The sequence below is a fragment of the Poecilia formosa genome, unplaced genomic scaffold (assembly GCF_000485575.1).
Source record: "Poecilia formosa unplaced genomic scaffold, Poecilia_formosa-5.1.2 Scaffold369, whole genome shotgun sequence".
NCBI classification, from domain to species: Eukaryota; Metazoa; Chordata; class Actinopteri; order Cyprinodontiformes; family Poeciliidae; genus Poecilia; species Poecilia formosa.
Genome location: NW_006800308.1, coordinates 18,895 through 33,417, shown reverse-complemented (window position 1 = coordinate 33,417; position 14,523 = coordinate 18,895). Strand labels below are relative to the sequence as shown.

General features: G+C 40.0%; 1 protein-coding gene across 2 annotated transcripts in view; it reads right to left on the bottom strand.

Moving 5' to 3' along the window:
* Positions 1-861: 861 nt before the first annotated feature.
* Positions 862-14,523, bottom strand: part of ssr3 (signal sequence receptor, gamma) — a 19,844-nt gene continuing 6,182 nt past the window's right edge. The window contains exons 2-6 of one of the 2 annotated variants that reach the window (XM_016662346.1): positions 3,249-3,434; positions 1,946-2,072; positions 1,681-1,779; positions 1,386-1,517; positions 862-1,114 (exon numbers count right to left, since the gene is read on the bottom strand). In XM_016662346.1, coding sequence (XP_016517832.1) covers positions 1,048-1,114; positions 1,386-1,517; positions 1,681-1,779; positions 1,946-2,072; positions 3,249-3,381 — 558 coding nt within the window. In that variant the 5' untranslated portion in view covers positions 3,382-3,434 and the 3' untranslated portion in view covers positions 862-1,047. Of the gene's footprint in view, positions 1,115-1,385; positions 1,518-1,680; positions 1,780-1,945; positions 2,073-3,248; positions 3,495-14,523 lie in introns of those variants that run through there. The other variant, XM_007575090.2, reaches the window with a different exon arrangement.

Here is a 14,523-nt window from a genome sequence, read left to right as displayed (position 1 = left end):
GGTAATTGGTCAGTAATCTAATTCTAATTTAGTAAAATACGATACAGAAATCCCCCAATACTGTTCCAGTCATTGTTTTCCCCCATGTGCCGTTCTAAGCAACAGTGTACTGTCTCTTTGCTGACGAGTGCTCTCTCTGTAAATACTCTATATGAATGTGTGATAATAAATACATGCATTGCCTATGAAAACAGTGTCTTTGATTTTATGCTAAACAAGGTAAAACACAGTCATGTGGAAAAATCCGCTTTTGATTCAGTTATGGGAAGAAATCATTTAAAATCTTGTAGAAACAACTTCAGTCAGATAATTTTAAAGAGTTATTCTCCCTAATTATCGAGGGCCGTGACTGGATTAACCTCACTTCCTTTAGTTTGCAGCCATTCTGGCTTTGCCATCATTGTCCTGCACAGCTTCATCTGTTGACTCTGGAGAAGTTTGGTGTGCAGGGAGTTTATGGTCATTCAGTGTCTCTCCTTTTACTCTGTTTATTGCAGAACATGGTTTGAAAGTGGCAAATGACTACAAAGTGCCGCGGTGCTCCGGCAGCAGCCCTTCTGCCCCCACACTGTGCCCGACAGCTGCTCTTACAGGCTCGTGTTAATACACCATGTGTTTTTGTTTGACACTTCTACCTGTCGACACCCGAACTTTTGGATTCAGGTATCTTGAAGCAGAAAAAAAAAAAACATTAAGTTGGGACATCAGCCCTTGAGGAACAGAGTTGACCCCGGCGTTTGAAATAGATTTAAGGGCATGTTCAGAAGTCTGTTTCTGAAATATGTTTTTAAATCAATGCTCTGAATATTGCACATATTTAAAAAATATATTAAAGGGGTGTGAATGAAACACACAAGCAAGTATAGCTGGTTGCTTTATTTGTTACAAAAACGATTTCATGAAAGTGAACTCTGCATCCACACCAAAACCACATGCCTAACCTGTAAAAAATTAGATCCTGTGTCTTTTTCTTAATCCTCCATCCTCACCCAGTCCCACCCATCAAATAATCCCTCCAACTCCTTGTCCATTTTTCTTCTTCTTGGTTTACTTGGAGCCGGTGGACAGAAGAGCAATGAGTCCTGAAGAGGCACTGATGGACAGAATGTAGTTGCTAGGGAGCAAAAGGTCAAGGAGAAAAAATGCACCTCTACAAAACAACTCATTTTCATATCGACAATGTCCCTCTCTCTACAAATGGGGGAAGGCAAATTAAAGAAGATCTCGAGCTTGAGCCAAGTAGATATCGAGAATGGATAAATGAAATTTCGGATCAAGGAAGTGGTTCAAAAAGAAATTTCTAATAAGATGTGCAATGTATTTAAACTCTGACCACAAATCTCCCATATAGTCAACACTGAAAAGTAATTTGCCTGAAAGGATACACAGTGGGGTTGAAGTTCTTGAGCAAGAAGAAGGAAGCGACGATGACGAGCACCAGGAAGAGGGTGTTGTTGTAAAAGATGGAGAAGGTGGTGGCTTCATAGTCGGCCACCTCGTTCTTCTTCCACAGGATCCTGGAGAAAAGGAAAAACTGAGTCGATCTCTTTCTCACTGACGATGTTCAGATAAAGTGCAGTGAAGCTTTGGTTTTATTTCCTTTTCAAAAAGACAAATACAATATTCAGTTTGGCTTAATTTATCAACTTTTAAAACAAAAGGAGGGGAAAAAAGTCTCACCTTTCATCCTTCTCTTTGCGAGACATCTTGCGATTGTCTGCTTCAGACAGCTTCCTGGTGACCTCTTTGGAAACGGCGTCCTCTCGTTTCTGAGCCACTCTGAAACAAAAACAAAGAAAACAGTGAATTCATTAAATCTCTATTTCAAAGAATTAACTTGCCAAACAAAAATCGAGAAATTGTGCAAATTTGCATACAACTTTCCGCCAACATTTTCCTATTTTGTCACTATGATCGACTGAGCTGCTCTTTTCATTACTCTTACTTGTGTTTCAGAACAAACTTGACGTTCTTGTAGGCGAACGCAACCAGGTATGTGCTGACCAGGGTCATGACAGCGTACAGTACCGCAGACTGGACCAGGTCCATGTGCCAGATCCTCCAGAACAACCCTGCGAGGACACATACAAAGAAAACAAAAATCAGAAATACAATTTTATTGTATTGTATTTATTGTATTTTTAGCCTTTGCGTGATAAAGACTTAAACGGGAGCATATCTTGAAAAAGCTTCATCACCACCTTAAACTTCAATGTGCTTGTTAATGTACATGTAGCTAACACCAACTATAAAGTCTTAAAAAATGCAAACATTTTAAAAAGACTAAGCAATGCTAAGCCTGGTGGGGGCACAAGTAAAGCCTGGTGGCCCGCCAGGCTTATAATATACTGGGAAAAACCCTGCAATTACTATTTCAAAGTCTTTTCGGTACGTCTACCTGCTGCAAATACAGATGTAAAAACATACCAGTTCTTTTTAAAACAACTCAGGCTGGACGGAGAGCATCTGAACTTCAGTTTAAGCTTTAAAACAGATTCTTGGGTGGATTCAGATCCTGTTTTTGAGTCATTCTAGTATATGAATATGCTTTCATCTAAACCCTGTAATTGTAGATCTGGTGATATGTTTTGGGTCGTTGTGCTGCTGGATGGGGGAACCTCATCCCCAGCCTCAAGTATGTTTATGGTGTCGGATGGTTCAGTCCTTTATTTATCTCCACACATCATCCAGTCAGATTTGAGCAGATTCCCTGATGCTGCCACCATGTTTCACCATGGTGATGATGTGTTCAGGAGGATATTTTTAGTTAGTTTTTAGCCACACAATGTTTTGCAGACTACCCTCTTCCACGTGTTTGCTGGGTCTCTGACATGACATCAAATAAACTGCAAATGACTTATAAAAGTGACTCTCCCTTTGCTACTCTCATAAAGTCAGCACTAATTGTTATCTTTACAGCTCCACTTCACAACTGTGCACAACTTTGTGATGGTTTATCACAACAGCCCCCCCCCAAAAAAAATACTAAAAAGTGTGTGGTAGTAAGATATTTGGAAAACTTCAAGGTGCGTGAACACAATGTTCTTGATGGGAAACGGAGTTCTCATCAACCGTAGCACAACTTTAGCCATTTGTATCATTACTGTTTGTTTAAATCATTAATCCATTACGCGGCGTTACTTTCTCAAACGCTCCTCATTTTTTTGTTTTTGTTTATACTTTTCCAGTCCTTCAGTGTTAGCTTTAGCAGTTAGCAGCGGCTTTTTTTTTTTTTTTCTTGTACTCACAGATAGGAATGGCTGAGACGATGAGGGCATTCCCGTAAAACAAAGCCGTTGACTTTGCCGACAGATTTCTGCTGAAGTCCTGCAAGAGAAGGTCCTCTTCGGACTGCTGCTTGTTGCTGCCTTTCGGGGGCATTTTTCTGGCAGAGAGGCCGGTATGGAAGCTACTCAGAAGCAGACTGAAGAGGACTGACACGTCGGTGAATGAGAGGACGAGGGACGCGTCAGCACAAACCTGGAACTACATCGACTCACTTCCTCTGTGAAACAAGGAGCAGTTGCTGAGTGCTGCCCCCTGCTGGAAGATAAAGGCATTGTTGTACTTAGTGTTGTGGTTTGCTGAAGGTAAGATTGAAAACCACCACAAAATTTACTATCTGTTTTTGTTGTGCTCTTGTTTGTTTGATGCATGAGGATTCTTCAAACCTGAGGTTACATACTTTTCTATTTAAGATCCGTCTTATTCATAAAACTCTAAATGCTTAGCATAAACTCTTTTCAGGACGTCATCAGCATTCTTACATGCAAACAAATAGTCTCATAGAAAGCAAACAGGTTAAAAAATGTGGGAATATCAGTTTTGTAAATGGGTGGTGCAACAATAGTTGAACCCCAGCTTTATCTTCACATGCTAGAGACAATGTAGGCTAATTGCAATGGCAGCCATGCTCTCTGTTCAGAGTCAACCTATTTTTGACGGTAACCAACAAAGAGCCCTGCTGGTTCCTTGTCCACCACAAGGACCCTGGCCCATTCAAGATGGTGATGTGTGTGTCTGCTGGTGGTGGTCATTTTACTGGCTGAAAGAGGCACAGTCACAGTGATTTTTACCTTGCAAGGTTCACACTTTGACCACTAGAGGTCAACTTCTACTCATACTTGGACTACATTCCTGCAATGTATCGACAGTTTGACCGTGACACATCAGAAAGTTCAGGCTAACTAGAAATACAAGCTGTGTTTTCAGATCCTGCAAATCAGAAGAACACTACGATCCCAATGGCTGCATTGATTTATTCATTACTGACTCAACTATCAGATCTATATCAAAAAGTTGGTATGACCTTTTGGGAGATACAAACGGATAAGTAAACTGCACCACCTCCAATAAAATGATAACAAGTAAAGTCTTTGGTAAATAAAGTGTGTTTTATCTTAACCCAGCAGATCTCAGCAGAGGTCACACATATCTGGTGCACTATTTCAAAGTTCTCTTCAACACATTCTCTTCTGACAAACGCGTCACATTCCACGGTGTGTGTCTGAGTGGCGTCATAAAAGCTAACCTGTTAAATATGAGCCTCCTCAAAAGTCCCTTCCACTCCTTATCTCATCGTCAAAGTCTGTCACATGCCTGCCACCGGGGATGTTTCAGTACTGTGGAAGGAAGACAGTAAAGAAACGGGCAGAAATGTGTTCTGCTGCTGTGGCTGACACACTGTTTAACCCCCCGCTGAGCTATTTTCCTCTTGCTTCCATGAGAGCAAGCTGCATGCATGTGCGACTGAGTGAGTGCATTTGTGTGAGTGGCAGAGTGCATTGCAGGGAGGGCAGGTTTGCGTGATGTGCCTGTCTTTAAATGGGGATAGGGCTTAGGGATTATCTGTTCACTTCAGGGGTGCAGGAAGGAGGGCTGGGGTGGGGCAGGGGGATGAGGGATATGCCAATAACGGTGCCAACATTCTGCCTGGCAAGAGTGGTTATCCCTTTTTCCTCGTGTTTGTCAGCCTGATTGCTTTGGCTTTGGTGACACCACAGACATAATCACCAAAGGGCAAAAAACATACTGTACTGCCTAGACCAAACTGCAGGAAACAAGGAGAAGACACAGTCAAGTCTGGTTTTTGCAGACCAGGCACCCTGATGACATTTTTATTATTTGTGAATTTGTGACATATTACCCGTCGGATTTATTCTCTGAATACCTAAAGCTAACATGGATTGTATAATTACATATACAGTGGTACTTAATACATAAGAGAAAAGGAAATGACTTATCGCTTCTGCAAAATGTTAAGCTATATAAATATATAAATCAGACAGTTGTAGCTTGGCTTTGTGTCTCTGCCAGCATTGCACATCTACACTATAGAGGGAAATATTGCACACAAATAACAAGCTCTCTCAGTTTAGATGGAGAGTGTTTGTGGATATCAACATTAAAGGAGATTCTCAATGGGATTTGGGTCTGAACTTTGGCCGGACCTCTCTGCAACCTGCTGACAGATTGTTTCGTCTGCAGCGACAACAAGATTTCGGGGGTTGGGGGAAAGTTTGTAGTCTTTTACATTTAAACCGTATGATTTTTTGTTTTCTTATCATTCAGGGATAATTCATCCAAGAAGTTTTGTTTTAGACGCTGAAAGATTGATTCAGGGGATGAACTAAACGCATACAAAATGGTATAAATGTACAGCACCTTTACTAACAGCTTGTGGAATATTATTAATTTAAGTAGAGAGCGGAGTGGATCCAAGAATGGACCACACCTTTGGAAACACAAAGAAACACAATATCCAGAGTGTGTATTCACTGGCTCCTCCGTCACACAGGTAGCTAGAAAACCATAATAAAAATGGATGGGGAATTCCAATGTGGCTAAGTCATTTGATTAAAACAGAATGATTCACTGTATGAAAATTGCAGCACATTACTGTCTGGAGTCCAGAGCAGAGGCTGTATCATCTGCAACCTTTCAAACTGTTGTGACACATCCACGACCAGAACAGAAACCAGACTGGGCCGGAGATAACAAGCTGTTGACCTCAAGATACCAGATTGACTGTTTATTAACAAGTCTCTGCACAACTTGAAGTTCACAAGGTAAAATATAAACCGGCCTGCAACTGTTCAAAACAGAATGACCACCAGTTTTGAAGAGGAGCTGTACCAGATTTCCGGTCAGCTGGTATTTCACCAGTATGGACAGACTGGATGGAAGCTGCAGTTCAGAAAAGAAATGAGCAAAACCATCTGTCCCAGCTTTTTTTTTTTTTAAGATCTAACGAGAGACATTCAACTTTAACTTCTTTTGCACTAAAAGCTTTTGGTGCAAGTCTTTGAGATGCAACAGGTAAATCAGATGAGTCCAGCATTGGTATCTAAGCTCGTGAACATGTCAGAATGTCCTGACTTTGTGAAATGCAACAATATTATCTGATGTGTTAGATAATGGTGCGCTTGATCATTTATTTTCCAACTGCTTTGCTATTTTCAAATAGAAATTGTCACTTTCTATTCCAGATCTTCTGTCTTTGCAGCAGGCAACATTATTGTTGCTGCAGCAGTAAAATACCAGGTCTTGGGACAAGAAGGGGCTGATTTGATTTTTATACATTTATGCATTTTACTAAGATATGCTTATTAATAAGAGAAATATCAGGATATCAGAAAGAGTCCACACTTCATCTACAGTTGAAATACATACAATTTTGTCCCAACAGACTACTGAAAGGTCATGTAAGAAAGTATTAAAAAAAGTATAAGAGTATTAAAATCTTTAAAATAAAAATTTTACATAACTAATCCATGTTATTTTGGTCACGTTATTTACAGCTATTCAGAACAAGCATAAACAGCAAAGCAACAATCCAGTCGGATAAATATAGAGAACAGAAATAAACATTAAAATTTATTGCGTATGACCAATGGGTTTAAATATGAAATAGTTTTGCTCTTTAATATAAAAGCTAATTACTTTTCCAAAGCTTTGGGTTCCACGGCAGTTCCCTGCATGTACCATCTAACAAATGGTAAACAGCATTTATGAGCTGGCATGTGGTCAGGCGACATCCTCTGGCTTCTGCGGGGTAAAAGAGAAAGAAAGGCTTTTGAATCTTTTATCACAAACATATGTCATTAAAGGTCCCAAGTTGGAGGCTTTGGAGAGTAATTTCAAAAATTTTCTCCATTTCTCAGAAGCTTTGGTTATTACGTTTCCCCTTAATAAATATATAAATATATCTGTTTATTATTAATGTGTGTAAAACACGTCACCCAAGTTTATAGAACCACGCACAAGGATTTATATCCTTTGAACTTTTTCACACTTGTGCTAGGTTCAAAACCAACATCAGAATATTTTACAGAGGTTTTATTAGAAAGAATAATGAGAAATAATACTGACATGGTAAAAAAAAAAATTAAGTGTGGTTTTCAAAGTTTTTCAAGTAAAAATTATAAAAGTCTGGGATAGATCTGTGTTCTGCCCCCTTTACTTTGATACCAGTGAATAAGCCAGTCCAACCAGTTTCCCTTAAAAGCCTCCAATTGTAGTAAAAGAAATTATTTAAGAGGGGTATTTTGCAAAGAGTAATTGGTATAAAAAAAAAAAAAATCAGTCAAGATGTGCAAAACATAAAAAACTTGCAGCGAAAGGTCAATTTAAAAAGTATACAGTTCAGGAGGTTTATTGTAAATCCACCTCCTTGGTGGTAGGAGGTCATCCTGTAACTGGTGGGTTGCTGGTTCAAACCCCCATTCAGTCGTTGTTTTCATTATGCCAAAAATAGAAAAATGTGAGACACTCTATAAAGATATTGACAACCACTCGATAAACTCTGTGGTCCCTGATCTTCAGAGAGCGTTCACGATCTAACTAAAAGTTCACTTTACTTATGTACATATTACTGCTAGTAGCGACTTCAATCTGTCACTTCCTGGTGTGACATAGCTTTGATTGTTCATTAGGGCCTAGAAAAAAACATTCACCCACTCCTTCAAATGTGGCCGGCAGCCAAGCACACCCACCCATATGCCTCCCCTCTCACGGACATCCAGCTCCATTTGATGCTTCTTCTATTTTACTCTCTCCCGTTTAGCTCCAAAGCCCAGAGTGAAATGTGTTGTGGTGGAAGTTGGTACGGAACGGGGAGGTGAGCGGATTCTTCTTTAGTGTAGAGAGGAGGATAAAATGGAGTAAAACATTTGTCTTTTCAAAGGATGCCAGACATGTGTTTACACTTTCTGCCCACTTTTACCATAAATAGTTTCCTAAGCCTGGGGGTTGTGCGCTTGCATGTTAACCTTCATGTGACTGTGTGACTGAGTCAAAAGGAGCGTGGAAAGTTTGTTGGGTTCACCAATTTGTTTTCTCTCTTTTTTTTTTATTAATGAGAATTACTTTTTTTGATGTAAAGATTTTTTTAGTTCATAAAAATGCACTGACACAAACAACAAAACGAAAATGCAATCTCGTATGTCATTTATAACATCTTCAAGAAGTTCTTGATTAAAAGAATAAAAAATTAGTTTTCTACAAATAGTCATGAAATCGTCACTAACCGTCTGTCGGCTGTGTTTGTTTCCATCGGGCCACTGCTTCTCTGAAAATCATTTCTGGATCTGCTTTCATCTTTTATTACAGAAGCAAATTTCTGGAAAATTCTTGGAATCCACAGATCACCAGAGGCAGACGCAATTATGCATCTGAAGCATCAAAGTTTGAATTTTTCTCGGGGTGATTGGATTTATGGCTCGCTCTGTTTATAAACCGATAAAGAGGAGTGACGAACTGTGAGTCATATAGTAGGTGTTGAAGTGCAGCGCTGGAGTAAGACAGACAGTTATTTATCAGATCAGCCAGGCCCAAGCGTGACAACTCGAAGCTATCCGGACTGGGATGATTTTTCCTTCCAGAGCTGGTAGCGTTATGGTGGCCCTTTCAGACAGACCTCAGTCCCAAAGCAAATGCTCACATGCATCCATTCCTTCACTCTTAATATGGCCCAGATTTTACAGTGTAACCACACAGAAACATGCAGATAAGAGCGCTCTGCTGTGCTCTGATGTGTGGACACACACACATCGGGAGTGAGTTGTGTCCCAGTGGTTGTCTCTTTACAACACTGTTTGTTTTTGACTAAATGACATAGGAATTTATAGCCCCAAATAAAAAAAAAAATTTAAAAAAATGTGAACACTTAGCCCAGAACAGTGTGTGCATTTATGGTGAGCCCATGTGGAAAGACACGAAGGCTAACCTGCTGCCAACTTGGTTGTTCTAAAAAGCAGAGTGAGTGCAGAAGATGTTGACATTTTCTCAGTGGAGGGAATCTGCTGCTCCATCTGCATCTGAAAGGTCACTGCAGCGCATTTTAGAGCGCAGTGTGCGCCCAACCGCATGTATTTGTGCCTCCGTGACCGCCAAAAGCGATGCGCTTAATGTGGCTGCCTTTTTCATCAATTCCATGTGAAAAGAGCAGAGGAGGACTACAAGCAAAAGATGCTGGAAGTGTTGGGCATAGCGCAAACAGAGTAGCAGGAATCCACGCCCCTCCCCATCGCCGCCACCATCACCGCTTTCACCAAACACACACATGGCATTCACGCATTCTTGCTTTGAGGGTGTTTACAGGTTCAGATGTGGGGAATAATTTTACTGCATTCATTTTATGTCAAATGGGGCTAAACAAAGACTGCAGATTTTTCTCTGGGATAGGAGGGGTTGACACCTGACTCTTGATAAAATAAAAAGAGACAAATTATACATTAAAATAAACAAAGTAAATATCTGCCAGTAGACATCAAACTAGACATCAATCCAGCTCTTTTGACAATTATTATTATTATTATTATTATTATTATTATTATTATTATTTTATTTATTTTTTTTACCAAAACAAACAAAAAAAAATGGTTGCCTTTGCTAGCACAACTCTTGCACATTCGGTCCAAACTGAGTTGATGTCGGGACAAGCACTGAACATTTTACTGTTGAGACGAGATGAAATCAGGATGAACTTTTCTCTATAAAGACCAACTGAACTAAAGCAACTGAGAACAAGGTCCTTTTTCTGATATGCTTCAGAAATATTTAGTTAATCGTCTGCAGGCTTCTGTGCGGATGTTAGGAATGCCTGATTCAAATGTATTTTTAATTTTTTTTTTTTTCAAGGCAAGGCTGCCAAGAAATCTTGACAGATGATCTGGTGTTGTGGAAGCAGCTAAGATAAGCAGCATCCAAAACACGTTACCTCCCACTCATAGTGGCTTCTGTCCTGGTCTGCCGTGGAATAAGCGCTCTGCAGCCTAGTAGTCGGAGAGCTCAAGATCAAGAACAAAGCCTCATTTATTTTAATAGACTTGAATTCCACTCTAATGATGTCACTATTCACAAGCTTTGCACAGTTTCAAAGATAATACATGTATAAACAGAGCTCGGCTCATGCTGTCACACTGTTTTATTGATCTGTAAAAGACAAACGTACTTCGCAATGAAAACGTGGCTGAAGTGTGGAAACTCTAAGTTCAATCCAACTTTACAGACGTGGTGTGTGACACTTCCTGGCTTCAAGTCAAGCTCTTTGAAACTGGAGGTCAGCTCCTGGAAAAGATATTAAAAAAAAAAAAAAAAAACAGATCCTGACCTTTTCTTCTCACTGAAAACATTTGTCTTGAAATGGGTAATGATGAGGACCATGTTTAGAAAGGTCACACTAAGGTGGAATCCATGTAGTAAAAATAGAGAAGTGGAGTTGAGCAGAGAGTTTTATTTTTATTAAGCCCTTAATGAAAGGAAAAGGCATGCAATAAACATCTTTGACACGAACAGACATGTTGCAGAGAATATCTCTAATGTGTTTGTGCACGGCACACCAGAGCATAAATGATTGGACATGTGGCTGCAGCACATGTGTGAGATAACAAGGATTCCTCCTGGACCGACTGTGTTACATATTAGGATCCAGGTTCAAAGCTATGCTGCTGCACACCATGCTACTGAGTCATACCGTCCGTTTCAGCTCTCTTGATCTAACCGTGTTTTATAACTTTCTGATATAAACTCAGTGAATGATATCGGTTTTTCTTATTTTGTTCCTTTTAACCACTTCTCAAGATTTTATGTAGAAGTGGGATTGATTGTCATCTGGTTTCATAGTTTTAGGGTTGTTCTCTTAAATTTCTCTGAAATCGTTAGCACTTGATTTGTCACGTTTCTCTGGTTTTAAATTAGCTGCGTTTCTTGTTGTTGTGTTCACTTGCTGCTTAGTACTTAAGACCCCAGTTTCCTTTTTATTTGTTTCCTGTTTCTTTGTGTTACTTTGAATTTAAAAGTCACTAGGGAGTTCAATTTCATCACGCAAATGCTTCTTTATTTCTCTTTTAGATGGTTAGACAAAATGAAATCTAGGATTATTTAGAGTAAATGTGTAATGTGAAACTAAAATTGCAAAGATGGAACATGCTAATTGTGACTACAGAGCAAATACCTGATGGAAATGTACTGATGAGTAAAATCCAGTAATGTGCATTTAAATATTTTGGGTTATAAAGCAGATGTTTTAAAGGCCATAAAAACCTGATTTTGTAACTTGCAGTATCCTGACCACGAGCCAAGCTAGCAAATTAGCTTAGCTCTAATATTGTCTGAGCTGAACAAAGCACACTTTTTTGAACATGTAAAGTAAAATATGAGTACACAAATACAGTTTGTCAGCGACATTCCACTTTGATTACACGGTGTGTGTGTGTGTGTGTGAATCTGTGTCACCTGTAATGTCCGTTTTTGTGTGTAGCGTCTTTGTGAGCTTCCAGCAGAGACAGGAGCTAAAGGTCTCGGCACTGTTCTCATGTGCGTGCCTGTATGTGAGCGTGCGGGAGCGAACACGTTACTGAATCAGATGCTAAATGAAGAATGGACGTGGCAGGCAAGTGTGTGAGATGTATGCGTGCTTCCAGCAGGAGCTCTAATGAAATGTGAAAACCCTTCAAGTCACCTTTGCCAACTCATATCCATAGTGAATCATGTTTTTGTCCTTTGTCCCATTGTCTCACACACACACACACACACACACACACACACACACACACACACACACCAACACACACTCCCATGTCCTCCTTATGTCTGTGTAAATACACATGCATGTGGAATGAACGTGTAAAAGAGGCAGGTCAAAGCTCCTCTTTGTCTCCTCTCTCCTGCGGGTCAGGCTTTCCTTTGGTATGCTGATAATACAGCTGGCGATCCTGGAGCTTCCAGACACTCACGCAGGCATGCATGCAGACAGAGGCACGCTAGGCATGAGGTCATGAAGCTGCTGGCGTGAGGGGGAGACACCAGGGTCTTACAACAGAGCCTCCCTGACATGCACCAGGAAGTAATATCGGAATAACAATGGCGTGCTTGAGTGTAACCATGCGTGCGAGTGTGCTTTGGAAAATATTGTACACAAGCTCAGTGTGTGCCCTGGCTAAATTAAACTGGGTGTTGTTAGATAAAGATAGCAAATACGTTTTAGAAGGGACATATTATCGAGAGGGGTACAAATGCATTTTGTGGTTTAAAATACTTTTCCTGATGTTTTCCATCACCCATCAGTTCCGATGAGTTCATGTGAAAACATGGAAAGATTTCCCCAAGGACACACAGACGTGTTCTCATTGGGTTTTATCACACACTTCATGTTTTGACCTGATTCTAATGAACCTTATCTGCTGACCCTTTTGAAGAGGAAAATACAGACATCGTCAGCAGTGATTAATTCAACATGAACGCTGACTCTCAGGCACTGCCGACCTTGATGTCCGTGTTTGCAGCTCCTGTGCAGTTAACGTCTGGCTTTTATCATAATAACCTAATTTTACAGACGACTGGTTTTTTGAGGGTTTTTTTTTTTTTTTTTTTTTTAAAACACAAGTAGTTTTTAAATCTATCAGTGTGGGCAGATGTATTTCATTGTGTGCTAACACGGTGATCTGGATGACGAGGTCTTAAAAACAGTTTTGCAACATAATATTTTCTTGAATGAAGATACAGACAGGGATTATAGAAGCTCTGTATATGGGTCACCGTTGTGTTGTTTTATGAACAAACCAAGATTTTGGCTGCCCTAATTGCTAAGTAATTTTAAGTTTTTGTAATTTTTTTTGTACCATTAAGGGTTGAACTTTAACTAACCCATCCTAATAAGTGAATATGCTTTGATATGAACCGTTCTACTGGTGCTGCTGCTGCAAGGCTACACTCTGCGACGGTTTTAAGTCTTTTGCAGCACTTTTTCTTGCACTGTTGCTCTGTATTCACATCTATGCATCTTCATGTCAACTCTGAATCATTTTCTTGTTCCTGCTGAAGACAATAGAATGAAACATTCCCACAGCATGATGCTGCCGCCATCACATGTTTGTTGCGTGCTCTACACATCTTTGGAGCAAACCCCCCCCCCAAAAAAAATCATGACTTCTTCTTCTGGACTACTAATCCTTTCTTCAGATTTCACTTCCTGAAACTGTGGATTTCTGTGGCTCCGTTAGAGTTGCAGTGCACCATGTGCCTCTTGGCTGGGGAGTAATATCACTCTTTCCATTTTTTAGATGGAAAGAGTGATATTAAGTTTTTGTAAATTGTAGGTCTGTAGTGTTATGTAAAGTGAATTGAATAAAAGTTCTCCACACAGAAACTCCCTTCGTTATTGAACACCTTGTACTACATTTACTAAATAAGGGACTTTCAGAGCATAGGAGGGTTAGCATATTGGTCGCATTTGGTTTTTATTTGTAAAACAGTTACAGTTTTAGTTTTCTTCCACAGTTATTACAACTACTTAGTGTTGGTTTATCACAAAGAATCCCAAAAGCACATTCAGTCTTATGGTTTTAAAAAGACAAAAGGTGAAAAGGTTCAATGGAGATTAATGCTTTTACAAGGCAGAGTGGATTTTTGTCCCCTTCTGACTCCCAGTTCTTGTCAAATTACTGAATATAACTCTGAAACCTTATCATTTAATCACATCTGCCTTTCTCTTCTCTCTTATTTGAAATTCAACCACTCCCCTGTCTGCCATAGTTTCCACTCCTGTTTTTCACTCTGTCATCCCTCCTTATATTTCCCCCTTTCTTCTTCTTCTACTCACCCTGTCATTTTTGCTTGTCCTCCCGTGTCACCGAATATGCATTGGTATCCGTGACAAATACACAGACACATCACAGAGGTGGAAAAGCACGGAAAAATGATCAGTGAGGGACGACGAGACGGTTTGAGTTGACATTTCACCTTTACTGACTAAACAGCCCAGAGGAGTGGAGGAGGGTGACAGAATGACACTTTTCTCCCTGAAACAATAAAAGAAAACAATACAGTTTGACACAACATTCAGTCAGACAAACACTTGCATGTTTTAACAATGTTGACAGAAAAACAGTTTGTTGCCAGGATGGGTTATTCATTTATGGCTTCCCCTCTGTCCCTGCAACACAGGGCATAAAACCATCCACACATGCTCTGTGTGTGTGTGTGTGTGTGTGTGTGTGTGTGTGTGTGTGTGTGTGTGTGTGT